Below are 27,296 nucleotides of genomic sequence, written 5' to 3' on the forward strand. Positions count from 1 at the left end.
AAAAAAAAAAAAAAAAAAAAAATTGCCCAAATCCAGAACACGGACTACACCAAATGCTGACAAGGATGTGGAGCAACAGGAACAATTCTCATTTGTTGCTGGTGGAAATGCAAAAATGGTACAGCCACTTGGGAAGACAGTTTGGCAGTTTCCTATAAAACTAAACATACTCTTTCAGCAATCATGTTCCTCGGTATTAACAAAGGAGTGGAAGACTTGTGTTCACATAAAAACCTGCAGACAGATGTTTATAGCAGTTTCATTCATAATTGCCCAAACTTGGAAGCAATGAAGGTGTCTTTCAGTAGGTTTATGGATAAACTGTGGTACATCCTGAAAGTGAAATATTATTCGGTGCAAAAAGAAATGAGCTATTAAGGCCGCGAAGAGACATGGGAGAAAACTTAAATATATATGACTAAGTGAAAGAAGCCATGCAGAAAAGGCCACCTACTATAGGATTACAACTATATGACATTCTGGAAAGGGTGAAACTATGGAGACAGTAAAAAGATCAGCGGTTGCCAGGGGTTGTCGGAGAGGGAAGGATGAATAGGTGGAGCAGAAAAAGTTTTCAGGTCGGTGAAAATATTCTGTAAGATACTACAATGGTGGATACATGTTATTCTTTTGTCCAAACTCTCAGACTGTATAAGATAACATCAAGAGTGAACTCTGACGTAAACCATTAACTTTGGGTAATGATGTTCAAGGTAGGTCCATCAACTGTAATGAATATACCATTCTGGTGGGTTTGTTGTTGTTGTTTTGTTTTGTTTTGTTTTGAGACAGAGTTTCACTCTGTTGCCCAGGCTGAAGTGCAGTGGGGTCATCATGGCTTACTGCAGCGTCCACCTCCTGAGATCGAGTGATTCTCTCCCCTCGGCCTCCAGAGTAGCTGGGACTACAGGCGCCTGTCCCTAAACCCCGCTAATTTTTTATTTTGTTTTTGGAGAAATAGAGGTTCCACCATGTTCCCCAGGCTGGTCTAGAACTCCTGGGTTCAAGCAATCCACCCATCTCGGCCTCCCAAAGTGCTGGGATTACAGGCATGAGCCACCATGCCTGGCCCACTCTGGTGGGGGATGTCAATGGGGGAGGTTATCCACGTGTGAGGGCAGACAGTATATGGGAATTCTCCATACCTTCCTCTCAATTTTGCTGTGAATCTAAAACTGCCCTAAAAAATTCTTTTATGCCGGGTGCTGTGGCTCACGCCTGTAATCCCAGCACTTTTGGAGGCCGAGGTGGGTGGATCGCTAGAGACCAGGAGTTTGAGACCAGCCTGGGCAACATAGCGAAACCCTGTTTCCACACACACACACACACACACACACACACACACACACGCACAAAAGCAAAAATTAACCAAGTGTGGTGGCCAGCGCCTGTGGTCCTAGATACTTGGGAGGCTGAGGTGGGAGGTTCGCTTGAGCCCAGGAGGTGGAGGTTGCAGTGAAGTGAGATTGCACCATTGCACTCTAGCCTGGGCCACTGAGTGAGACCCTGTCAAAAAAAAAAGAAAGAAAAAAAAGAAAAATTATCCTTTAAAAATATCCTTCAGGTTGGTGGCTCACGCCTGTAATCCCAACACTTTGAGAGGTGGAGGCAGGTGGATCACCTGAGGTCGGGAGTTCAAGACCAGCCTGACCAACATGGAGAAACCCCATCTCTACTAAAAATACAACAACAAAAAAATATTTAGCTGGGCATGCTGGTGCATGCCTGTAATCCCAGCTACTCGGGAGGCTGAGGCAGGAGAATCGCTTGAACCAGGGAGGCAGAGGTTGCAGTAAGCTGAGATCACGCCATTGCACTCCAGCCTGGGCAACAAGAGCGAGACTCCGTCTCAAAACAATAAATAAAATAAAAAATAAAATAAACAAAAATAAAAATATCCTTCAGAGTTAGTTCAAATGTTACCTCAGCCTCCCGAGCAGCTGGCATTACAGGCGCCTGCCACCACACCAGCTAATTTTTGTATTTTTAGTAGAGATGGGATTTCACCACGTTGGCCAGGCTGGTCTTGAACTCCTGACCTCAGGTGATTCGCCCGCCTTGGCCTCCCAAAGTGCTGGGATTACAGACGTGAGCCACCGCTCCCCACCTTGAATTACTTTTTCTTTCCGTTGTGATTCAATAGCATTTTGTTATTTTTGTTACTGGTGTTATTTTTGTTTATTGTTATTTGTTACTTTTGTTATAGCGCACTGGCTGTCTTTTCTCTAAAAGGCAATACAAGGCCAGCACAGCGGCGCACGCCTGTAGTCCGGGCTACTGGGAGGCTGAGGCGGGAGGATCGCTGGAGTCCAGGAGGTTGATGCTGCAAGTGAGCCATGATCGCGCCACTGCACTCCAGCCTAGGCGACAGAGGGAGAACCTGCCTCAGAATAAATAAACAAATAGCAATACGACAATAGGATATTGGCTCTGGAATTGAGCATCTTAGTGCCAGCTCTGTTACTCACTAGCTGTATAATATTGGGTAAGTGAATTTTCACACTTTGAAAACCAGCTTCCTCATCCGCAAAATCGAGCCAATAATAATCCCTAACTCATGAGGCTGTGAGCAGATTAAAGGAGATAGTGTCTGAAAAGCATCTGACACAGTAGGTGCCTCTTTAGCTAGACCAAGGGTTCTTAACCTGGAGTTCATGGATCCTTAGGGGATACATGGATGAACTTCAGGGGATCTAAGAATCTAAAGTAACATTTTGCATGTCAATATATGCATATTATTATTATTATTATTCCTGGGAAGAAGGTCCATAGCTTTCATCAGCACCTTTAAGGGTTTGTGAATCAAAAACGTTAGTCTGCGGTACCCTTGGGCAGAAAAAACAAACAAGAAAAGGTTAGACAACTCGATGGTAGACCTTGAGGGATTAGAGCCAGCCTTTCAGGGTTTAATAGGTTCTTTCTCATGCATACATAGTTTCTAATGTTCACAATAGCCCCTTGAAGGAGGTGTTAGCGCACCTATTTTTCAGATGCCGGAACTAAGAAACGAACTGATCTGTAATAGACGGAGTTCCTAACCAATGCAAATATTATTGAAGACTTTTCTAGGCCAAAACTGAGCTAGGCTCTGGGAACCGAATTCCACTCAGAACTCAGCATCACAGAGGCCTCCCTCTTCCCTGGTTTGCATCCCCAGCTCACTCTGCGCCTCCGGAACGTTTCATAGATTTTCGCTGAGTGAAATCGACTTGCCGCCGCCACCGCCGAAAAACTCCCGGGGCGCAGAGCTCCGCCCCCACCGGGCCAGGCCCCACCCCCTCTGCGGTCGGTATTGTCCGATGGTTCCCGGCGTCCCTCGGCTTCCCTCGGTAGTTTCCGGCAATGGTCGAGAGTTTCTAACGTGCCCCCTTGTTGTCTCTCGGCCGCCGTCCTCTCAACCACCGCCCCCCTTTTCGGCTCCCTCTCCCCCTTCCCATTCCTCCAGTCAGCCTGGCCCTGCTGGCGCCTCCGGCGCTACGGGCTGGGCAAGATGGCGGCCTTCGGGATCTTGAGCTACGAACACCGGCCGCTGAAGCGGCCGCGGCTGGGGCCTCCCGATGTTTACCCTCAGGACCCCAAACAGAAGGAGGTGCGTTCGAAAATCGGGGCTCTGGAGGGGCCGGGGGCACGCGGTCAGCCTAGGAGGAGGCATTGACGGCTGGGAATGGGGGGCGGGGCGGTTCGGTGAGAGCAAAAGTCCCGAAAGGGGGAAGAGTAAAGTGGGCTGGCGTGGGAGGGCAGGACGGGGGGCGGTGGAGGGTTCCAGGGTACGAATAGTGGGTGGTGTAGGGGCCGCACCAGAGGCGCCCTCCTCCACACACACCTCAGAAAGTTGTCTGAGACAGCTTGGTGGGGTACGGCTGCTCTGCTGTTCGCAAGAGAAGAGTGATGTTTGAGGGCGCGCTGGGTGGCTGGGAATCCTATTGACCGTGGTGGTGAGGGTGGGGTCCAAGTGAATGTAAGGGCCCAGCTTTAAGTAACGATCTGTTCTACACGGAACCCTCCTCCTGCCCTTTCACCTTGTTCCTTCTTTTCTCCTGCCCTACTCTCCCACCCCTTCCCCCTTCCCCTAAGGAAAAAACAACTAAACGCCGCTTTCCTGCCTCAGGATGAACTGACGGCCTTGAATGTAAAACAAGGTTTCAATAACCAGCCTGCTGTCTCTGGAGATGAACATGGCAGTGCCAAGAACGTCAGCTTCAATCCTGCCAAGGTGAGACAACTCTGCCAGGCTGAAGGAAAGGGCTGGAAGAATCTGAGAAGGAGCAAAGGCCCTGGGTTGGGAAGACTTATAGGGACAACCTAAGTGGCTGAGTTTGGCTTCATGACCTAATGCTATCTCATTGGCATTTGTCCAGCAAAAGGCAGGACCACCTGTCTGCCCCTTCTTCCCACCCTGAGGTACAGTTTTCTTCCCTCAGATCAGTTCCAACTTCAGCAGCATTATTGCAGAGAAATTACGTTGTAATACCCTCCCTGACACTGGTCGCAGGAAGCCCCAAGTGAACCAGAAGGACAACTTCTGGCTGGTGACTGCGCGATCCCAGAGTGCCATTAACACTTGGTTCACTGACTTGGCTGGCACCAAGCCACTCACGCAACTAGCCAAAAAGGTAAGGTACTGTTTCCTGTCCTTCAGGCCAAGGAGGGAGCATGGGGTACCAAGTACCCTCCTATTCCCATATTAAGCTACATGGGTGTCAGCTCATGGGGATAATAGAGAGCTCACTATTTGCAATGTCCATCCAGGTCCCCATTTTCAGTAAGAAGGAAGAAGTGTTTGGGTACTTAGCCAAATACACAGTGCCTGTGATGCGGGCTGCCTGGCTCATTAAGATGACCTGTGCCTACTATGCAGCAATCTCTGAGACCAAGGTTAAGAAGAGACATGTTGACCCTTTCATGGGTGAGTAACTCCTAACACCAGGTGTACTGCTGATGGCTTCAAGGAGTGATAGAGACACCCTTGGAACCATCCTTCTTCTTAATCTAGATTCCTTGTTTCTGCTTGTTTCTTGCATTTGCTTGATCAGTAAACACTAAGAAATTTGAGTGTCTACTGTGCGCATATACTGGGCTACAAAGACGTCCAGTGCATAATCTCTGCCCCTAGGATACTAGTAGTCTAACAGGGCTGCTAAGGTATATGTACAAATAACATAATTAAATATAGAAAGTGGTGAATGTCAAGCTAGGAGCAGAAGGTTCTTTGAGTGGACAAAAGATTACTTTCTTATGGGGATACCTGGAAAGGCTTTAGGAAGGTGGGATTTGACTAGAGACTAAAAGGATGAACTGAACTTACAAATATGGTGATTGGGGTGGGGGTAAGGTATTCTAAGTAGAAGGATTTTTTTTTTTTTTTTTTTTGAGACAGAGTCTTGCTCTGTCACCCAGGCTAGAGTACAGTGGCAGGATCTTGGCTTACTGCAACCTCCACCTCCCGAGTTAATGTGATTCTCCTGTCTCAGCCTCCAGAGTAGCTGGGATTATAGGCGCCCACCACCGTGCCCGGCTAATTTTTGTATTTTTACTAGAGATGGGGTTTCACCATCTTGGCCAGGCTGGTCTCGAACTCCTGACCTCGTGATCCACCCGCCTCAGCCTCCCAAAGTGCTGGGATTACAGGTGTGAGCCACCGCACCCGGCCAGTAGAAGGATATTCTAAGCAGAAAGATAGTATCGAATAGCCCTTTTTCCTTCTTTCCTCCAGAATGGACTCAGATCATCACCAAGTACTTGTGGGAGCAGTTACAGAAGATGGCTGAATACTACCGGCCAGGGCCTGCAGGAAGTGGGGGCTGTGGTTCCACGATAGGGCCCTTGCCCCATGATGTAGAGGTGGCAATCCGGCAGTGGGATTACACTGAGAAGCTGGCCATGTTCATGTTTCAGGTAGGGAGTAGGGCATGCTGTATGGGGCATTGGGTTGAGCCTGAACTTGTACTCTGCCAGTAGAGAACAGAATCTGCCTGCCACCTTGCCCCAGTTGTGGTTCTCTTCATCTTTTCATTTACTTTATCTGCTTCATCTCTAATAGTCCCCTCTTCCCTCCCCGGTACCCATAGGATGGAATGCTGGACAGACATGAGTTCCTGACCTGGGTGCTTGAGTGTTTTGAGAAGATCCGCCCTGGAGAGGATGAATTGCTTAAACTGCTGCTACCCCTGCTTCTCCGAGTAAGGCTTGGAATTTTGGTGGTGGGGCAGGGGAAGTCTAAGAAGGATTTGAGGAAGAATAAAACGTTAGAGCAGGGTCACCTGGAGAGAACTAGGGGCTCTGATGGTCGTGTCTTCACAGTACTCTGGGGAATTTGTTCAGTCTGCGTACCTGTCCCGCCGGCTTGCCTACTTCTGTACACGGAGACTGGCCCTGCAGCTGGATGGTGTGAGCAGTCACTCATCTCATGTTATATCTGCTCAGTCAACAAGCACGCTACCCACCACCCCTGCTCCTCAGCCCCCAACTAGCAGCACACCCTCGACTCCCTTTAGTGACCTGCTTATGTGCCCTCAGCACCGGCCCCTGGTTTTTGGCCTCAGCTGTATCCTACAGGTAGGTACTAGGCGGGCCCAAGGAAACACTGAGAGATAGCCTGAGAAGAATCAGGTGCCCATCCCAGAAAATAGGGGTAATTCCAAATTGGATGTGGGAGTAGGTGCTGAGTACTTGCTTGGAGGTTGTTGTTTCTTGGTAATGGGGTATTAGTCCCCTTTGGGGGTTTTGACCAGCCTGTCTCTCCCTTCCAAGGCTAAATAATGGGCCCAAAGCCTTTTAGGAAAGTGAGTGAAGGGAGGGGATCAGGGGTGGAGTGATGCCTGTCTTGGGGACCCAGTCAGAATAACTTTGGATCTGGAATCTACGGGTTGGGTCTTAGAATGGGATTCCAGAGGGGTAACCATGGTGAATGAGTTGGACTTAGCTGTTTCTATCTGGCAGACCATCCTCCTGTGCTGTCCTAGTGCCTTGGTTTGGCACTACTCACTAACTGATAGCAGAATTAAGACCGGCTCACCACTTGACCACTTGCCTATTGCCCCGTCCAACCTGCCCATGCCAGAGGGTAACAGTGCCTTCACTCAGCAGGTATGTCTGACGACTAGCCTGGCACTCTCAGATTGGGCTATGAGGCTAAATTACTCTTTCAGAAGTAGTGATTTGGAGTCTGGTACTATTCTTCTAGCCTGGGGCTCTGGCCTTTTATATGCCTTGGTACGTCCTTATAGCCTTCCTTTTTAACATTGCAGGTCCGTGCAAAGTTGCGGGAGATCGAGCAGCAGATCAAGGAGCGGGGACAGGCAGTTGAAGTTCGCTGGTCTTTCGATAAATGCCAGGAAGCTACTGCTGGTATGTGTCAGAGAACAGATAATAGGAAGTATGTTTGAGGAAAGGATGGGGATAGTAAGGACATGTAGACCTGAGAGCCAGAAGGCACCGGGCCTCTGGCTCAGTCCCCTTTACCACTTTTCCTCCTTAGGCTTCACCATTGGACGGGTACTTCATACTTTGGAAGTGCTGGACAGCCATAGTTTTGAGCGCTCTGACTTCAGCAACTCTCTTGACTCCCTTTGTAACCGAATCTTTGGATTGGGGCCTAGCAAGGATGGGCATGAGGTAAGCGAGAAGGGGAATAGAAGGAGCAAAAAACATTGCAAGAGCAATAATATGTCTGAGGGGAAGTCATGGTGAGGAATTGAAAGCAGAGCATATCTGCAGAAATGATCTTACTGGGCCCAGGATGTTTTATGATAGAGCCCAGTCTTTAGGAAATTGGAACTCATTTCTTTGTCCCCGCCCCTACCTTACTCCTCCTTCTCTTCCTTTGGTCTCCAGATCTCCTCAGATGATGATGCTGTGGTGTCATTGCTATGTGAATGGGCTGTCAGCTGCAAGCGTTCTGGTCGGCATCGTGCTATGGTGGTAGCCAAGCTCCTGGAGAAGAGACAGGCGGAGATTGAGGCTGAGGTTAGAGGGCAGAGATAAGAGAACAAGATTGGCCAATGGGAAGGAATTTACTGGGGTTGGAGACCGAGAGATGGAGGTGGTGGAGGGACCAGAGTTGAAGGTGTGAGAACAGAGTAAAGAAGCAGAAGAGAACCTAAAGGCAAAGTTACAGATGTGAGGCGAAAGTAGAGAAGAGTGGATAGTTGTAAGAGTTAGAGATAACATCAAGGCTTCAGTTGGGAGGTGGTAAAGAACATGGAGGTCAGCAGGGGAATGAAAGTGAAAAGCATGGGGTAGAGGTCAAGCAGGTGGTAGTTTAAGGCCTACACATTGAGGAGTGAAGAAGCAGGTAAAAGTCAGTTCTACAATTTGTTCTGTCATCTTGCAGCGTTGTGGAGAATCAGAAGCCGCAGATGAGAAGGGTTCCATAGCCTCTGGCTCCCTTTCTGCTCCCAGTGCTCCCATTTTCCAGGATGTCCTCCTGCAGTTTCTGGATACACAGGCTCCCATGCTGAGTACGGACCCCTACCACTCTCTAGTTACCTCTGCCTAGACTCAGTTACCCGCCACTGTCATCAGAAAGCATAATTAACAGCCCTCTGATCTATGTTTCTTTCTTGGGCTCTATGCAGAATGACTTTTAGATATCGTTCTAGTGATCCTTTTTAACTGATCATCTTACAGTTAATCAGAGTAGAGAAATACAGAGAAGGATAAAAACAAGAGCTTGTGATTGAAGCATTTTCACTGCATAAATTGCAACAAAGATGTTACATTCCTTTCTGAGATGGTGTGTGGGGCAGCATGTGGGGTAACCAATCACACTTTGTCCCTCAACAATTTCTGGGATTTCTATTTGATCACTCTTATTATTGCCTTAGATGTGTCCCTCTCTCTTTTGGCCCACCTTTTTGTGTTCTCCTAACTCATGTTTCCTCATTCCCTTCCTCCAGCGGACCCTCGAAGTGAGAGTGAGCGGGTGGAATTCTTTAACTTAGTACTGCTGTTCTGTGAACTGATTCGACATGATGTTTTCTCCCACAACATGTATACTTGCACTCTCATCTCCCGAGGGGACCTTGCCTTTGGAGCCCCTGGTCCCCGGCCTCCCTCTCCCTTTGATGATCCTGCCGATGACCCAGAGCACAAGGAGGCTGAAGGCAGCAGCAGCAGCAAGCTCGAAGTGAGTGGGCTTTTCCTTGCCGTAGATAGTTTCTTCTGACATTTCCGTCTTCGTGGCTCCCAGAGGCCTCTAAGAGCCTCTTTTGCCTGGCGCAGGGGGGTAGTATTTTCTTAGCACTTGGTGATTGACCAAGCACTCTCACATCAATTGTTTCATTGGTTCCTCCCATCAGCCTTGTGAGGTACTCTTATCCCCATTTTCAAGCTGAAGAAAACAGAGGCCTATACTGGTTAAGTGATTGGATGAGGCTTGACTCCAGATCCTGTGCTTTCCCCAGTCTGGTCTTCTCTCTCCGGTTCCCCCGTGAAGTTTTCTATATGGTGGGAGCCGCTCCCTAGGGCTAAAGCAACTTCGCTTATGTTCTATGCCCTCAGGATCCAGGGCTCTCAGAATCTATGGACATTGACCCTAGTTCCAGTGTGCTCTTTGAGGACATGGAGAAGCCTGATTTCTCAGTAAGTTCAATCCTGAGCGTGGCAGAATCTGGCTCCTTGGATCTTCCCATTATGCCTGCTTTTGGCATTTCTTTATGCCCCCCATCCCCTTTCCTTCTTCTCATGTTCTGCTTTCTCACCTTTCTCTCAGTTGTTCTCCCCTACTATGCCCTGTGAGGGGAAGGGCAGTCCATCCCCTGAGAAGCCAGATGTCGAGAAGGAGGTGAAGCCCCCACCCAAGGAGAAGATTGAAGGGACCCTTGGGGTTCTTTACGACCAGCCACGACACGTGCAGTATGCCACCCATTTTCCCATCCCCCAGGTACTGTTCCTCAACACCTTGTGATGATCTGTTTTGAACCCAGATTGCTGTCCAAGGAATTTGCTGAGGGGTTGGAGCTGTCCTGAGGATGTGGGTTGGGAAAGGGAAGGGCTTTAGCATGTGGATGCTGAGGGGTGTGGAGCATGCTTTCAAGAGGAGGGAAGGAGATCAGTGCTGGAGTCTGATGGTGCTGCTGGGATGCAGGAGGAGTCATGCAGCCATGAGTGCAACCAGCGGTTGGTCGTACTGTTTGGGGTGGGAAAGCAGCGAGATGATGCCCGCCATGCCATCAAGAAAATCACCAAGGATATCCTGAAGGTTCTGAACCGCAAGGGGACAGCAGAAACTGGTGGGTTTGAGGCTCCTTAAACAGATCTCCCCCAAAGAGTGCCCTAGTCAGTCTTCCCTTCCCCAGTATAGGGAACTCCCCAGTCATGTCCCAATGTCCTGTCTCTTGGAGTCTCCTGAGAGCTCTAGTCCTTTTGAAACTTCCCCCCTCATTCCCCCCCTCTACAGACCAGCTTGCTCCTATTGTGCCTCTGAATCCTGGAGACCTGACATTCTTAGGTACCTCACAGTAAGCCCCATACTGCCCTCCCTCCCTCTCCCTTCCCTCCCTGAACCTAGCACCTCCCTGTACATATTCCTTTAAGGTCCACATAGTCTGTGGTCCTCTAAACCTTTGCTTCACTGTCCCCTTCCCTTCATTCCTCTCCCGTCCCTTCCTTGACCCTCCCTTCCCTGTTTCCCTCTTCCTTCCTTCCCTCCCTCCCTCCTTCCCTCTCTCCCTCCCTCCCTCCCATAGCCTTCTCTCCATACCCCACTCCCCACCCCTAGTCAACTAGTTATCTTCCCTGTCTTGACTGGTCCCTTTCAACTGTCCCCTCAGGTGGGGAGGATGGGCAGAAGCGGCGACGCAACCGGCCTGAAGCCTTCCCCACTGCTGAAGATATCTTTGCTAAGTTCCAGCACCTTTCACATTATGACCAACACCAGGTCACGGCTCAGGTGTGGGCCTAAGCCCAGCCCCTTTCCCACATTCTGGCCTCCTGTCCTGTTTTCCTTTTCTTCCCTATCTTCTCCCCGCTAGGCAGGCTAAGCCTCCTGGTCTCATCCCCTTCCAGTGTCATCCTTTCCTCCTTCCCTGGTTCTTTCCTCTCTCCACTCCTGTCTCACTCCCACTGCCCTTATCAGGTCTCCCGGAATGTTCTGGAGCAGATCACGAGCTTTGCCCTTGGCATGTCATACCACTTGCCTCTGGTGCAGCATGTGCAGTTCATCTTCGACCTCATGGAATATTCACTCAGCATCAGTGGCCTCATCGACTTTGCCATTCAGGTGGGGAAGTTGGGGAGATGAGGGTGGAGGAAGGAGTTCATGCCATATAGGGGCTATGGAGGGTCATAAGGACAGGGGTAGAGGCTCCAGCCAGTTTCCCAGGCTATTTGAAGGGGCAGAAAGACTAGCACGGGGGGAGTGGAACATGAGCTAAGACTGCAGGAATAGAGACTTAAGTGCTCCCTGGGGAGGCCAAGAGGCAGATTAGAGCATTGGGCACAGACCATCCTCCCACTGTGGAGTTCATAGAACTGTATCCTGTACACTGGTTAGAGGTGTTGTTGATAGAATAAACTATCAATAGAGGTGTTGTTGATAGACTGTGGCATAGGGTAATGAGCCCTTCTATCCTGAGGTGGCTCCAGCAGGAAGGGGCTCAGGCCCAGCCTTGCCAGCGTCCCCACAGGAAGGTGGATTCTATGTAACACGAGGGGCCTCTTTGCATTTCTCACCCCCGTTTACTCTGCTAGCTGCTGAATGAACTGAGTGTAGTTGAGGCTGAGCTGCTTCTCAAATCCTCGGATCTGGTGGGCAGCTACACTACTAGCCTGTGCCTGTGCATCGTGGCTGTCCTGCGGCACTATCATGCCTGCCTCATCCTCAACCAGGACCAGATGGCACAGGTCTTTGAGGGGTAAGCAGAGCTTCGGAGTAACTGAAACAAAGCTCTGGTGAATGCTGGTGGAAGTGGCCTGGGAAGAGCATGCACTTCCTTACACTCTGGGGAAGTGCCTGCTGCTCAGGTGGGAAAGGAATGGTATTTCCCAGAGGCTTGAATCTGTTTGGAGGAGCCCGCATACCATCCGCTGACCCTCCCAACCTTGCCTCTTAATGCAGGCTGTGTGGCGTCGTGAAGCATGGGATGAACCGGTCCGATGGCTCCTCTGCAGAGCGCTGTATCCTTGCTTATCTCTATGATCTGTACACTTCCTGTAGCCATTTAAAGAACAAATTTGGGGAGCTCTTCAGGTAAGAGAGGTGGAAGGTAAGGGGTAGTGAGTGGGACCTACTCCCTTCTTCCCATGACCACCCAACTCAGGAGGAGAGGATGGCCCAGGACCCTGCTGCCTGTCTAGGGTCATTTGTGGACTGTGTCCTCCACATACTGTTGTGTTATCAAGAGTGGGCCCTCTTCCTCAGCAGGCTTGACCCTCGCCTATATCTGTGGGGCCCACCGTCTTCCCCCTCTTCCTCACTGCCTTCAGAGGCCCCAGTTCCTTATTCCCATGTGGTTCCTTTCCTGCCCAGTGTGTTTTGTCCCATCTCCCTTTTCTTGTCCCAAGATCCTTCATCCCTCACTTTCTCCTTTTTTTCTTTTCTCCCCTTTCCTGACCATCCCTCGACCTCAGCAGACCTTCAACACTACTATCTCCTTTCCTCCATCCCTGCAGCGACTTTTGCTCAAAGGTGAAGAACACCATCTACTGCAACGTGGAGCCATCGGAATCAAATATGCGCTGGGCACCTGAGTTCATGATTGACACTCTAGAGAACCCTGCAGCTCACACCTTCACCTACACGGGGCTAGGCAAGAGTCTTAGTGAGAACCCTGCTAACCGCTACAGCTTTGTCTGCAATGCCCTTATGCACGTCTGTGTGGGGCACCATGATCCCGATAGGTATGGGGTGTACTGAGTGAGGAAGGGCACCATGCCCCCATCTGAGATAGGGAGGGCTGAGGTACCCGGGAGGTACTACAACGTTGATTATTTACTGGGGCAGAGAGGAGAAGTTAATGGGTCTGAGGTTTTGTGGAGCAAGGTTTTTCTTGAGGGCATTTGTACTTTTCCCTAGGGTGAATGACATCGCAATCCTGTGTGCAGAGCTGACCGGCTATTGCAAGTCACTGAGTGCAGAATGGCTAGGAGTGCTTAAGGCCTTGTGCTGCTCCTCTAACAATGGCACTTGTGGTTTCAACGATCTCCTCTGCAATGTTGATGTGAGACTTGGGGTGGGGTTTTGCTAGTGGGGCAGTGACCAGGGCAGAGGGCTGGTCGTGATCCTCTGACCAGGGACAGAGTTCCATAGAGTGGAGGCACACCGCTTTGAGTGGGCCTCCACACTGAGTCGTGGTGTCTGTCTGTTTTTTCCTCCAGGTCAGTGACCTGTCTTTTCATGACTCGCTGGCTACTTTTGTTGCCATCCTCATCGCTCGGCAGTGTTTGCTCCTGGAAGATCTGATTCGCTGTGCTGCCATCCCTTCACTCCTTAATGCTGGTGAACTACCAATCTGTAACCCCTAGCATTTCTAGACCTCAAATTTCAATACACACTGGACGGCCATCCTCTCATTGTTCACTGTGGGAGACCTTGCTGCGGCTCCCTGGCCTTCCCCAGAAGGCCAGTCCTTTGGTATGCTGAAGGCTAGAAGGAACCTGTTTTTTAGCCCTGGGTTTGCAGCCCTGACCTTTCCAATTTCTGACCCTTCAACTGCATAACAGTTCTCTGCTCTACCTCGCTTTCAATATTATCTTGCTTTTTCTCCTTTCACCTTACCTCATCTTCTCTTCCATGCCCCTGCCATACACTTGCATGCATGCAAGCACGCACACACATAAACCCACATACAGTTCAGCTTCATCCCTCCCAGATCTATTTTGTCTTCCTTTTAGCTTGTAGTGAACAGGACTCTGAGCCAGGGGCCCGGCTTACCTGCCGCATCCTCCTTCACCTTTTCAAGACACCGCAGCTCAATCCTTGCCAGTCTGATGGAAGTAAGTGACCCTGATCTGAACCAGCCAACAGTAGAAAGTGTGGTTCCCCTGCCTCCGTGGATTCTACTTTTGCTTCCCCTGACTTCATCGCCTTCCCCAGACAAGCCTACAGTAGGAATCCGCTCCTCCTGTGACCGCCACCTGCTGGCTGCCTCCCAGAACCGCATCGTGGATGGAGCTGTGTTTGCTGTTCTCAAGGCTGTGTTTGTACTTGGTACGGGGGTAGGAAGGGAGTGGTGCCAGAAGTGTGTATAGGGTGGAGTGCCAGCTAAACTACAAGGGGCAGTCTTTCTCCCTTCTGAAGGTGGTCTCTCTGACCTTTGGGGAGGAGGGGAGGGAGAGAAGTATATTTCTGTCCCATAGGGCAGGATTTGGGGTGTTTCTGCCTCTGTGGGCCCAGGGTGGGTCTCCACACAGTGTTCCAATCTCACTCTGCCCTCCCTATCTCCCACCCGTGAACCACAGGGGATGCGGAACTGAAAGGTTCAGGCTTCACTGTGACAGGAGGAACAGAAGAACTTCCAGAGGAGGAGGGAGGAGGTGGCAGTGGTGGTCGGAGGCAGGGTGGCCGCAACATCTCTGTGGAGACAGCCAGTCTGGATGTCTATGCCAAGTACGTGCTGCGCAGCATCTGCCAACAGGTCAGTTTCACCTTCCTCCCACACCCCCTAAATGCCTCTGTGTAATATAGTTCTGTTTCCAGCCCGTGATCACACCACCTCCCTACTATGCATTGTGTTCCTTACCAACTCCAGCCCATCCCCCATATTCCTAACCCCCTCACTGGTTGTTCCCAGTCCCTGATTGTCAGCTTCCTCAGGAATGGGTAGGAGAACGTTGCCTTAAGTCTCTGTGTGAGGACAGCAATGACCTGCAAGACCCAGTGTTGAGTAGTGCCCAGGCGCAGCGCCTCATGCAGCTCATTTGCTACCCACATCGACTGCTGGACAATGAGGATGGGGAAAACCCCCAGCGGCAGCGCATAAAGCGCATTCTCCAGGTAGGCCAGGGCCGTGGGGGCCGTGGAGGAAGCAGTGGGCCCAATCTGGGGAGAAACAATAGGAACCTTGAGAAAAGGAGAGGGGGAGTTAAGTCGAGAGGAAGACAAACAAGGATATAGGGGAGGGGAGAGGTAGCGAGAGAAACAGCTCCAGCATGGGCTGAGGAGTAAGTCCAATATGGTCTAGACTCCAGTGTAAAAGTATTAGGTGAGGGCATAGCTATCTGGAGTGAATCTAGCTTATCCATGGGAAGCATAGCATCTGGGAGGCCTAGGTGTGGGCCGTGTATATTTGGCATTTTGGCCATGGCTCAGGAACTGAATAGTAGTAGCTACTACTTGCTGAGCATGTGCTTTGTGCCAGGTACTGTGCTAGGCACTCTGCACACATTTCCTCATTTAATCTTTATGACCCTATGAAGTAGGTGAGCCTCCCTGTTTGACTGATGAGGAAACTGAGGCTTGAAGAGGTTAAGTAACTTGTCTAAGGTCACATAGCTGATAAGTTTAGAGTCAATATGTGAACCCAGACATGTCTGTGCACTTCCCACTTCACATTGCTTCACACCTTCAGATGACCAGAGAGTGGAAAAATAAAGCCGTTGAGGAAAAGCTAAAGGAATAAGGTCTCTTCAGCCCAGAAGAGATAGTGTTGAAGAGAGATTAGCTAACAGTAGCCTTTTGGTCTCTACAGGACTTTGAGAGATTGTCTTATAAAGGTCCTGTCAGGGACTTTGAGCAGCTGGTCTAAAACAAGAGAAGCAGGCTTCAACTTTAACATTGAGGGTTTCAAGGTTAAGCATTAAGCAGAACTTCCTGATACGAGGGGATGGGAAAGATGTGAAATCTTCCCTGAACTATTTTAAAAATTGGAAAGATTTTCAACTAGTTTGGACTATTTAAATGTAGTCTTTTTTTTTTGAGACGGAGTCTCGCTCTTGTCGCCCAGGCTGGAGTACAGTGGTGCGATCTCGGCTCACTGCAACCTCTGCCTCCCAAGTTCAAACGATTCTCCTGCCTCAGCCTCCTGAGTAACTGGGATTACAGGCGCCCATCACCACGCCCAGCTAATTTTTGTATTTTTAGTAGAGACGGGGTTTTGCCATGTTGGCCAGGCTGGTCTCGAACTCCTGACCTCAGGTGATCCGCCTGCCTCAGCCTCCCTAAATGTAGTCTTTCTTAAAGATGGGGTCATAGAGGTCCCTTTCAGACCTCCAGGAGTCTGTGATTCAATGTTGCAGGAAATCAGGAATTGGCCTCAGATTGGTGGGTAGCTGGGGGTAACACGATGATGACTAGCCTGGGTGTGGGGCCTCTATCACAGAACTTGGACCAGTGGACCATGCGCCAGTCTTCCTTGGAGCTGCAGCTCATGATCAAGCAGACCCCTAACAATGTGAGTAGTGCCTGGACCCTCCCTTTCCTGTGCTCACGTTCAGCTCCATGTGTCGGGGAGGCGGTCCACCACAGAAGAACCTAGATCCTACCCTCGGGCTCTTGAGCTGAGAGATAAGAGGGGATGGGAAAGTGGTGAACAAGTGGAGCTGATGATAAGGGAAATGGGTTGAGAGTGTTGGAGCTCTGAGCTGTGGGGAAGCTTGGTGGTGGTGGTGGAGCCTGTTTCTCTGGCCATAGATGTAAGGAGGTATGTAAAGGAGAAGACAGTGAGGAATTGGAGAAATATGGAGGTACTAGAGGGCATGATTCCCAGCAGAGTTGGGTTCCTATCTCCCCATCAATCTCCGCCAGTGCTGTCCTTCCTCATCTCCGATCTCTCCTACCATCTGCTTTCCTTCACCCTTAGCTACCTATTTTAGCACTTCTGTGCCTTTCATCCTCCCCAGGAGATGAACTCCCTCTTGGAGAACATCGCCAAGGCCACAATCGAGGTTTTCCAACAGTCAGCAGAGACAGGGTCATCTTCTGGAAGTACTGCAAGCAACATGCCCAGCAGCAGCAAGACCAAGCCTGTGCTCAGGTCGGATAGAAACATGTTAGGACCCATCCCCTTAGGAGTTTCTCTGCTGGTAGCGTGAGTGATGTCAGATGCATGGAGATGCCAGCATGTCCATCAGGGAAAGGAGAGGATGGATTGTTCCAGCCTTGCCTGGCTCCCCTGTGACCCTATGTCCTCTGTCTGTTCTCCAGCTCTCTAGAGCGTTCTGGTGTATGGCTGGTGGCCCCCCTCATTGCTAAACTGCCCACCTCAGTCCAGGGACATGTGTTAAAGGCTGCTGGGGAGGAATTGGAGAAGGGTCAGCACCTGGGTTCCTCTTCACGCAAAGAACGTGATCGACAAAAGCAGAAGAGGTAAAGGGGCTTAGGGAGTGGACCAAGATTGAGGGGTAGAAAGGAGAAGAGGCAGGCCCAGGGAAGAATAAAACTGGGGCCAAGGAGAAGCATCATAGGAAACTGGAAAATCAGAGGATAAGAGTGGGCATGGCTGAGCAAGAGGCTAGATCGTAAGAGAGTAGTCTGGAGAATGAGGTTGGAAGTTGACTCCCAACCCACAGTCTCCATTTTCTTCTCTTCTCTTCTCTTCTCTTCTCTTCTCTTCTCTTCTTTCTCTTGTCTCTAGCATGTCCCTGTTGAGCCAGCAGCCCTTCTTATCACTGGTGCTGACATGTCTGAAAGGGCAGGATGAACAACGCGAGGGACTCCTTACCTCCCTCTACAGCCAGGTGCACCAGGTACAGATGTCTGGGCCATGGAGGTGGGCAGGAGGTCAGGGAAGGATGCACCTAAGGGGTTACTCTGTACTTGGAAACTTCAGAACTTTCTGATAAACATATTGGCTGCTGTGGGATGGAAACACGAAGATCCCTGAGCTGCATATTTTATTTGTTTCTATTCTAGATTGTGAATAATTGGCGAGATGACCAGTACTTAGATGATTGCAAACCAAAGCAGCTTATGCATGAGGCACTCAAACTGCGGCTCAACCTGGTGAGAAGGCCAGCTGGGGAGAAGAAGGAAGAGGGTAGGGCTGGAAATGCGGAGTGCAAAAGCCTCAGGTTTGGGAGAATAGGGGTAAGGATAGAGGCCCCAGGTTATTCTGAGTCTTGAAGGGTTTTTTTTGTTGTTGTTTTTTTTTTTGGAGTCGGAGTCTCGTTCTGTCACCCAAGCTGGAGTGCAGTGGCGCCATCTCAGCTCACTGCAACCTCCACCTCCTGGGTTCAAGGGATTCTTGTGCCTCAACCTCCTGAGTAGCTGGGATTACAGGCATGCACCACCACACCTGGCTAATTTTTGTATTTTTCATAGAGATGGGGTTTGACCATGCTGGCCAGGCTGGTCTTGAACTCCTGACCTCAAATGATCTGTCTGTCTCGACCTCCCAAAGTGCTGGGATTACAGGCATGAGCCACCTTGCCCAGCCTGAGTCTTGAAGTATTAACCTTGTTCTCTGAAAGGATACAGGGACTGAAAGTGGTTAAGGGGGCTGGATCACTGTGGTCATGGTCCAATAGGTTATGTACCCTGGATCCTTGCAGGGCCTCTGCCTCAGTATCCTAGATTCTGACTGGGCCCTAGAAGCACTGGAAACCTATTGTGGAATGTTGAATGGAATCCTGGAATTCATTCTGTCCAACTCCCATCACTTTCTAAGTATGGAAACAGAGGCCCAGAGATGTCAAGAATTCCCTCATTGTCTTGAGATCATGTAGCAAATCATAGGCTCAACTCAAGCATGAACTCAGGCGTCCCAACTCAGATTGGAACTAAGCTTTCCTTAAACTCTGGCCTTTGTCCCTGAGCCATCTGACTGACTTGTTGTGGCCCTGGCAGGTGGGGGGCATGTTTGACACGGTGCAGCGCAGCACCCAGCAGACCACGGAGTGGGCCATGCTCCTCCTGGAGATCATCATCAGCGGCACTGTCGACATGCAGTCCAACAAGTAAAGCATCCCCACCCGCTCCCTGCAGTTTCATACCCAAGAAGCTCCCCCTACTCCCATGCCAGGTGCACCCACTGAGACTGGTGTGGCTGTTACTGTGGACTCCGTGGCCCTGGGCTCCCCATACAGTTTTGGTGCCCTTGGGATGACATATTAAGCACCTCTCCCTGCTTGTGTCCTCTGCTGAGGCCTTTTTCTATCTTCACCTGTTTCTTCTCTGGTTTTCTCTCTGGCTTCCTGTCTCAGTGAGCTCTTCACTACTGTGTTGGACATGCTGAGCGTGCTCATCAATGGGACATTGGCTGCAGATATGTCTAGCATCTCGCAAGGCAGCATGGAGGAAAACAAGCGTGCATACATGAACCTGGCGAAGAAGTTGCAGGTAAGCAGAGGAGGCAGGGGCAAGGTTTGTGGGTACTGGAATCTGCTGTCCAGCCTCAAGAACTTGCTTCTGGCTGGAGCCATCTACCTTTCCTTCTCACGTCTGTCTTTTCTTTGTTACTCATGCCGTGAGCATTTACTGAGTGGGAGTCTTCTCTGTGCCAGGTTCTGTGCTATCCCCTGAGACTTCCCATCCCTGTTTTCTGTATCTCTGAACTCTTGTCCCATCTTCCCGTGCCTGCAGAAGGAGTTGGGGGAGCGCCAGTCAGACAGTCTGGAAAAGGTTCGCCAGCTGCTGCCACTGCCCAAGCAGACCCGAGATGTCATCACGTGTGAGCCACAGGGCTCCCTTATCGATACCAAGGGCAACAAGATTGCTGGCTTCGATTCCATCTTCAAGAAGGAGGCATGTTCCATTGTCTGCCCATGTCCCTTGCCTTTTTTCCCCTTTGGGCAAGAACTTTCCCTGCATCAGCTTTGTAGCTCCAACAGACTCATCAGATTCAGGAGCCCATCAGTCTCTGCCGGTGAACACCATCTCTGGGGTTTTGAGCAAACCACTTAACTTTCCTTACATTTCATCTCCATCTTTGGAGTCCCACCCTCTTTCCTTCACCCTGCCCTCACCTTTTAACATACCACCCATTTTTCAATACCCTACCCTCCTCTTTCCTCTGCTCCACCTGCCCCATGTCCTACCCCACCCATCTATCTGGCCGACAGCCCATATCTCTTTTATTTCTGTGTTTCTCTCCCTACACCCACCCATCTCTGCACACTTTTATCTTTTCCCTCTCTGTCAGTTGCAGTATTTGTTGAGTAACCATAATTATTGTGTATAGTTTAAAACCCAAAGTCTAACTCCTTCATATATACATTCTCTTCATCTGTCTTCCTAGTCCATCTGTCTCTTTTCCTCCGTCTCTGTCTCTCTCCCTGTCTGACTCGTTTGCCTTTCTTTGTCTCTCCACCTTTTTGTCTCTCTCTTCCTGTTTCTCTCTCTCTCTGACTCTTTCTCTGCCTACCTAAAGGCAGAATCTCTCCCTGCCTTCCTCTCTTTCTCTGCCTTCCTTTTTCTGTCTTCCTCTGAATGTCAATCCCTCTCCCTCCCCGCTCCCTCTCTGGCTTTCTCCCCGACCCCTTTCTCTCCCCACACGCCCCCCGCCCCGTTTGTTCATCTCCTCTCCTGGTCCGGCTGGCTTCATCTTGCGCCTCCACACCTCTCCCTGTCCCCCACCCTTCACTCTCTCCCTGCATAACTCTCTTCCGCATGTATATGTGTATCCATGTCTGTCTGTCTGCTTCTTACCATCTCTCCTGAATCTACCTATGACTTTCTTTCTACCCACTCCTACAAATGCTTGCAGTCTCTCTTCTGTTTTCTAAGTCCCAACAGCTTATTGTTTTTCATTTTCTGGAGCAGGGTCTACAGGTTTCCACTAAACAGAAGATCTCGCCCTGGGATCTTTTTGAGGGGTTGAAGCCATCAGCACCACTCTCTTGGGGCTGGTTTGGAACAGTCCGAGTGGACCGGCGAGTGGCTCGAGGAGAGGAGCAGCAGCGGTTGCTGCTCTACCACACACACTTGAGGCCCCGGCCCCGTGCCTATTACCTGGAGCCACTGCCACTGCCCCCAGAAGATGAGGAGCCCCCTGCTCCTACCCTGCTAGAGCCTGAGAAAAAGGCTCCAGAGCCCCCCAAAACTGACAAACCGGGGGCTGCTCCACCCACTACTGAGGAACGCAAGAAGAAGTCCACCAAGGGCAAGAAACGCAGCCAGCCAGCTACCAAGACAGAGGTGAGCGCCTCCCCCGTGACAGTTCTCCCACAGCCTCTCACTTCGTGACGCTCCAGTTTCTGGTTTGTGGGAGGGGTGGGGGTGCCATTAGAATCATAATAAAAATTAACCATATACGAATCCAGCTCCTCTTTACCTCATTCTCCCCCAGCTCCCCGACCCCATTCAGCTGCAACCCACTCACCCTCTTCCTCTGCCACTCACACAGGACTATGGAATGGGCCCGGGTCGGAGCGGCCCTTATGGTGTGACAGTGCCTCCGGACCTCCTGCACCACCCAAACCCTGGTTCCATAACCCACCTTAACTACAGGCAAGGCTCCATAGGCCTGTACACCCAGAACCAGCCACTACCTGCAGGTGAGTGCCAGCCACTAGGAATGCTGGAGGGACCTACCTGTACAATCCCCCTGCCCAAAGGATGATGCCATTCCCCTGAGGAGCTATGGATGTCAAGGACACTGAGCAAGAGACAGAGGGATGAGGAGCCTAGAGGTCAGCCCACTCTCCTTTCCAGGTGGCCCTCGTGTGGACCCATACCGCCCTGTGCGCTTACCAATGCAGAAGCTGCCCACCCGACCGACTTACCCTGGAGTGCTGCCCACAACCATGACTGGCGTCATGGGCTTAGAACCCTCCTCTTATAAGACCTCTGTGTACCGGCAGCAGCAACCTGCGGTGCCCCAAGGACAGCGCCTTCGCCAACAGCTCCAGGCAAAGATAGTGAGAGGGGCAGTAGGGAGGGCTGTCAGGGAGAGGGGCTTTTGAGGGTCACAGGACTGAGGAGACACTTGGGATCTTCACAAGGACACTCAGGGTGGGAGACACAAGAGATGAGATGGCAGCAAGCATTTCCTGAGTTTGAGTTGTTCTCTTTTCTCCCTGTAGCAGAGTCAGGGCATGTTGGGACAGTCATCTGTCCATCAGATGACTCCCAGCTCTTCCTACGGTTTGCAGACTTCCCAGGTAAGAGCCTGGGATTGTGAGACTAGGGGGATGAGGCAAGCTGATCTGCATACTCTCGGCCTTGATTCCCTCTCTCCTTCTTCCCTCCAGGGCTATACTCCTTATGTTTCTCATGTGGGATTGCAGCAACACACAGGCCCTGCAGGTACCATGGTGCCCCCCAGCTACTCCAGCCAGCCTTACCAGAGCACCCACCCTTCTACCAATCCTACTCTTGTAGATCCTACCCGCCACCTGCAACAGCGGCCCAGTGGCTATGTGCATCAGCAGGCCCCCACCTATGGACATGGACTGACCTCCACTCAAAGGTACCCAAAGTAGTGGTGAGCTAGGAAGAAATGCAGCGGTATAAGGGAGCAGTTGACTTGGGAAAGTCTGTGCCTGAAAGTGACGGGACTGGTCAGAACTTTCGGAGACATCAAGAATACTTATCTAGCCACATAGCCCATAACCACAGAAGTCTCCAGCTGGATGGGACCCTGGAGACCAATAGTTTCATGTCTACTTCCTTAACAGTTGTTTGAGGCCCAGAGAGGGGAAATTGTTTATCTGACTCAAGGAAAAATCTGGGCTGGGTGTGGTAGCTCACACTGGTAGTCCCAGCACTTGGGGGCCCAAGGTGGGAGAATCAGTTGAGTCCAGGAATTCGAGGCCAGCCTGGGCAACATAGGGAGATCCCATCTCTAAAAAAAAAAATCATATTTTTTGGAAACAGAGTCTCACTCCATTTGCCCAGGCTGGAGTGTTGTGGCATGATCATGGCTCACTGCAGCCTCGACCTCCGAGGCTCAGGTGATCCTCCTACCTCATCCTCCCAAGTAGCTGGAACTACAGGCACACACCACCACACCCAGCTAATTTTTTGGATTTTTAGTTGAGATGGGGTTTCGCCATGTTGCCCAGGCTGGTCTTGAACTGAGCCACCACACCTGGCCAAAAAAAAAATTTTTTTTTAATTAGCCAGGCGTGGCGGTGCATGCCTGTAGTCCCAGCTACTCAGGAGGCTGAGGTGGGAGGATTGCTTGAGCCTGGGAGTTTGAGGCTGCAGTGAGCTGTAATCGCACAATGAGCTGAGATTGCGCCACTGCACTCCAGTGGTGACAGAGTGAGACCCTGTCTCAAAAAAAAAAAAAAAAAGAAAAAGAAAAAGAAAAAAATATCTGGAGTTCATAGATGAACTACATAATAAGGAGTCATAAAGCCGGTACCGGCTTCGAATATCAGGTTGAATACCAGGATGGACTAATGAATGAATCCTCCCACCATAGTTAACGTTAGTCAAGCCTTAGTTGAGTCCTTGTAACCATGTATAGAGACTCTGAAGCTTAGGATTAAGAACACTGGGGAGTGGGCTAACTGCCCATTGTGTGGCCAGCACCATACCAGGACTGGGTGAGGTGAAGAAAGATAGCAAAAAAAACCCCACGATACATAGTTCCTCACTACAAAGAATCTTTACTATAGCTGGGGAGATTAGACTTACAGAAGAATATTGAGAGAACACTCTGAGCAAAGATATAATCGGGTATGCAGTTGTATGCTATGAGGTAAAATGTGGATTGAGAAAAAGTACGGGGTAATGTCTGTGGGCCTGACTCATCAGAGAATGTTTCATGAAGGAGGTCAGACTTGAGTTGGCCTCTGAAGAATAGCTGTGATTGGGATTTATGGAGAAGAGGAAAAGATAGGGCATTCCAGGTAGAGGATGTAACATGAACAAAGACATGGGGACCAGAATGAGGATGGTGCCTGGGAAGAAGGGCCTGGATGGAGTGTAAAATCTGTGCTGGGGAAGTCACTGGGGCTAGGCTAGGAGGGGGCAGGCTGAGAGATGGCCTTGAATGCTCAGCCGAAGAATTGAGACAGTCCCAGAAAGGGCTCTTTTGATCAGAAGAGTGATAGGAGGAGTTGGGTATGTTGCAAGGTTCCTTGGAATGAATGGATAGGATGCGTACTGGAAGGTGCAAGAAGAAGACTTCAGGCCGGGCGCGGTGGCTCATGCCTGTAATCCCAGTACTTTGGGAGGCCCAGGTGGGCAGATCACCTAAGGTCAGGAGTTCGAGACCAGCCTGGTCAACATGGTGAAATCCCGTCTCTACTAAAAATACAAAAATTATCTGGGTGTGGTGGCACATGCCTGTAATCCCAGCTACTCGGGAGGCTAAGGCAGGAGAATCACTTGAACCTGAGAGGTGGAGGTTGCAGTGAGCTGAGATCGCATCATTGCACTCCAGCCTGGGCAACAGAGTGAGACTCTGTCTCAAAAAAAAAAGAAGACTTGAGACAGGGAGCCTGGCCAGTAGACTCTTGCAGTGATATACACGTGTAGTAGAACAACTTGAAATGTTATTTGGGAACAACAGCAGCAACAGCAAAAAACCTCAGTGAGTGTTTATAGAATGCCTATCTTGTGCTAAGACTGATTTTTTCTTTTCTTTTCTTTTTTTTTTTTTTTTGATGGAGTCTCGCTCTGTCATCTAGGCTGGAGTGCAGTGGTGCAATCTTGGCTCACTGCAACTTCCACCTCCCAGGTTCAAGCAATTCTCCTGCCTCAGCCTCCCGAGTAGCTGGGATTACAGGCATCCACTACCACGCTCAGCTAATTTTTTTTGTATTTTTGCTAGAGATGGGGTTTCACCATGTTGCCAGGCTGGTCTGGAACTCCTAACCTCAAGTGATCCACCCGCCTTAACCTCCCAAAGTGCTGGGATTACAGGTGTGAGCCACCACACCCAACCCTATTTTTCATTTTTGTAAGAGAAAAATAGCTAATGCAGAATTGAAAAAAATCCTAACCATTAAGGTTATGAGACACTAAAATAGAGTGTCATCTTATGCAACTTATTCCCCAGACTGGAAGTCTGGTTAGTGACACAAGGAATGAATGAAATAACCTGCTAATGTTTCTTTCAGGTCAGGGACCCAAGGTTTATACTGACCCCCTCTCCTCACCTCCCTCATGCCTTGACCTCTGACCCTCTTGTCTTTGGAGGTTTTCACACCAGACACTGCAGCAGACACCCATGATAAGTACCATGACTCCAATGAGTGCCCAGGGCGTCCAGGCAGGCGTCCGCTCAACAGCCATCCTACCTGAGCAGCAGCAGCAGCAGCAACAGCAACAGCAACAGCAGCAGCAGCAGCAACAGCAACAGCAGCAGCAGCAGCAGCAGTACCACATCCGGCAGCAGCAGCAGCAGCAGATCCTGCGGGTAAGGCACTGGGATTTCATCTGGGACCTGGGAGCCCGGGGAGGAAGAGAGGCACAAGTTCTTCCCACACAGTTACCTAGACTAAACAAGGCAGTGTACCAAAACACCTAGCAGAGCAGCTGGCCTCTAGTGGTGCTGGAGAAGTTAGTTTTCTACCCTCCCCCTTTTTGTTTTCTAGGGATCATAGTGGGAGAGAGTTGGACATTGTCTGCCGGGTACCCTAGATTTGGTTTCTTTCTGGGCAGCTGTCTAAAAAGGGAAGGCAGTAGACCCCCAAGCTCCCACCCTGCTTCCTCATCCCTTGCCCTCAGCCCTCTAGTTCTGAGTCTTAGCTTCCTCCCTCTGCTCCTTCTGAAGTATCTTTTATGTTCTTATAGCAGCAGCAGCAACAGCAGCAGCAGCAGCAGCAGCAGCAGCAACAGCAACAACAGCAGCAGCAACAGCAACAACAGCAACACCAGCAGCAACAGCAGCAACAGGCGGCTCCTCCCCAACCTCAGCCCCAGTCCCAGCCCCAGGTAGCTGCTGGACTACAGCCCCAGGCTCAGGGACAGCTGCCCAGGTTGGGCACGCAGCCAGTGAACTGGGTTGGGGACAGTATGGAATAGGGTAGAGGTGGGAGGCAGGGCATGGCACCCTAAAAAGGGATTGGGAGGCCAGGCGCGGTGGCTCACGCCTGTAATCCCAGCATTTTGGGAGGCTGAGGCGGGTGGATCACTTGAGGTCAGGAGTTCGAGACCAGCCTGGCCAAGATGGTGAACCCTCATCTCTACTAAAAATACAAATAATAATAATAATAATAAATAAGCCGGGCATGGTGGCAGGCGCCTGTAATCTCAGCTACTCGGGAGGCTGAGGCAGAGAATTGCTTGAACTCGGGAGGCAGAGGTTGCAGTGAGCCGAGATCGCACCACTGCACTCCAGCCTGGGGGACAAAAAAAAAAAAGATTGGGAAAGGAGGTTGAAGAAGGAGAAAAGTTCGACTTCAGTCTTCCACTTCCTATTTCCACCCAGTTCCAGCGCCAGGGGCTTCAGCAGACCCAGCAGCAGCAACAGACAGCAGCTTTGGTCCGGCAACTTCAACAACAGCTCTCCAGTAAGCCTGCCTGCCTTCCCAAGGAGAACCCCGTGGAATAAATTTAGGGGGCGGGGTGGGCCAAAGTAGCTGAAACGATGGCTTCAGGCCCAGGTTATGAGAGGAGGCATTCCATTCCATCCCCTTCCCTTGATACCTGAACAGCTTTCCTCGTGCATACCCACACCCCTGCCTGGTCTTCCATCCCTGATAATCTCTGGTTTTTCACAGATACCCAGCCACAGCCCAGTACCAACATATTTGGACGCTACTGAGCCACCTGGAGGAACTGCTTGTGCACTGGATGTGGCCCCACCCTTTCCTCTTAATTCCCAATCCCGTTCCTGGGCTAGCACCAGTAGTGGTTGGGGCCCTTCCCTCAGGCTCCATTTTTAATAAGTTTTTAGTATTTTTGTTAATGTGAGGCATTGAGCTGTTGGGTTTTGTATATTATTTATATAGAGACCCCAGAGCTGTTGCACCCAATACACAGAGCTTCTTTGCAAAGGGAGTGTTTGAGTTCTGCATGTCTGGGAAGGGTGGTCTCTTGGGAGAATGCAGGGGGCTGGACCAACAAGTCAGAGTCTTCATTCTATTCCGATCATCAGGTTGGAGTGCAGTGGCGCGATCTCGGCTCACTGCAACCTCCGGCTCCCGGGTTCCAGCGATTCTCCTCCCTCAGCCTCCTGAGTAGCTGGGATTACAGGCATGTGCCATCACGCCCAGCTAATTTTTGTATTTTTTTTAGTAGAGACAGGGTTCCACCATATTGGCCAGGCTGGTCTCGAACTCCTGACCTCATGATCTACCTGCCTCAGCCTCCCAAAGTGCTGGGACTACAGGCGTGAGCCACTGCGCCCGGCCTAAATTTCTTACTTCTAATTGGATTGCTGCCCTCTCTTCCTCTTCTTCAACATGGCAACACATTAAGATATAGGCCCTTAGTCTCTTTTATTTATTTTTGAGACAGAGTTTTGCTCTTGTCGCCCAGGCTAGAGTTTAGTGGCACAGTCTCAGCTCACTGCAACCTC

The 27,296-nt window shown here is 50.5% G+C and overlaps 1 protein-coding gene across 7 annotated transcripts; it reads left to right on the forward strand.

Moving 5' to 3' along the window:
- The first annotated feature begins 3,306 nt into the window (after positions 1–3,306).
- Positions 3,307–26,865, forward strand: MED12 (mediator complex subunit 12). 7 transcript variants are annotated; one of them, XM_058441477.1, is made up of 46 exons: positions 3,404–3,589; positions 4,109–4,213; positions 4,422–4,613; positions 4,750–4,906; positions 5,714–5,895; positions 6,069–6,179; positions 6,301–6,555; positions 6,940–7,086; positions 7,248–7,347; positions 7,478–7,614; positions 7,834–7,965; positions 8,333–8,459; positions 8,898–9,127; positions 9,502–9,582; positions 9,713–9,883; positions 10,088–10,232; positions 10,400–10,450; positions 10,773–10,891; positions 11,078–11,221; positions 11,692–11,855; positions 12,059–12,190; positions 12,613–12,840; positions 13,016–13,160; positions 13,318–13,438; positions 13,834–13,935; positions 14,036–14,149; positions 14,401–14,576; positions 14,756–14,935; positions 16,260–16,331; positions 16,780–16,913; positions 17,084–17,245; positions 17,514–17,625; positions 17,792–17,881; positions 18,725–18,834; positions 19,081–19,216; positions 19,460–19,621; positions 20,639–21,013; positions 21,222–21,372; positions 21,530–21,735; positions 21,901–21,978; positions 22,069–22,123; positions 22,199–22,286; positions 24,971–25,190; positions 25,568–25,708; positions 26,205–26,286; positions 26,497–26,865. In XM_058441477.1, the coding sequence occupies exons 1-46, from the start codon at positions 3,491–3,493 to the stop codon at positions 26,538–26,540; spliced, it is 6,465 nt and encodes a 2,154-aa protein (XP_058297460.1). In that variant the 5' UTR covers positions 3,404–3,490; the 3' UTR covers positions 26,541–26,865. The 7 variants fall into 7 exon arrangements, with proteins under 7 accessions (XP_058297462.1, XP_032613033.1, XP_058297463.1 ...); XM_058441478.1 differs by having other exon boundaries at positions 21,530–21,726; XM_058441479.1 differs by having other exon boundaries at positions 3,307–3,589; positions 22,069–22,286.
- Positions 26,866–27,296: the final 431 nt, after the last annotated feature.

This window comes from Hylobates moloch, unplaced genomic scaffold (genome assembly GCF_009828535.3).
Source record: "Hylobates moloch isolate HMO894 unplaced genomic scaffold, HMol_V3 SCAFFOLD_7, whole genome shotgun sequence".
Lineage (NCBI taxonomy): Eukaryota > Metazoa > Chordata > Mammalia > Primates > Hylobatidae > Hylobates > Hylobates moloch.

What these genes read in the sequence shown, in the direction of transcription:
- MED12 (XM_058441479.1), top strand. Translation starts at nt 3,491, where the DNA reads ATGGCGGCCTTCGGGATCTTGAGCTACGAACACCGGCCGCTGAAGCGG. An exon ending in AGGCGGAGATTGAGGCTGAG is followed by an intron (nt 7,966 to 8,332) that starts GTTAGAGGGCAG and finishes GTCATCTTGCAG; the next exon opens with CGTTGTGGAGAATCAGAAGC. An exon ending in AAGACCAAGCCTGTGCTCAG is followed by an intron (nt 16,914 to 17,083) that starts GTCGGATAGAAA and finishes TCTGTTCTCCAG; the next exon opens with CTCTCTAGAGCGTTCTGGTG.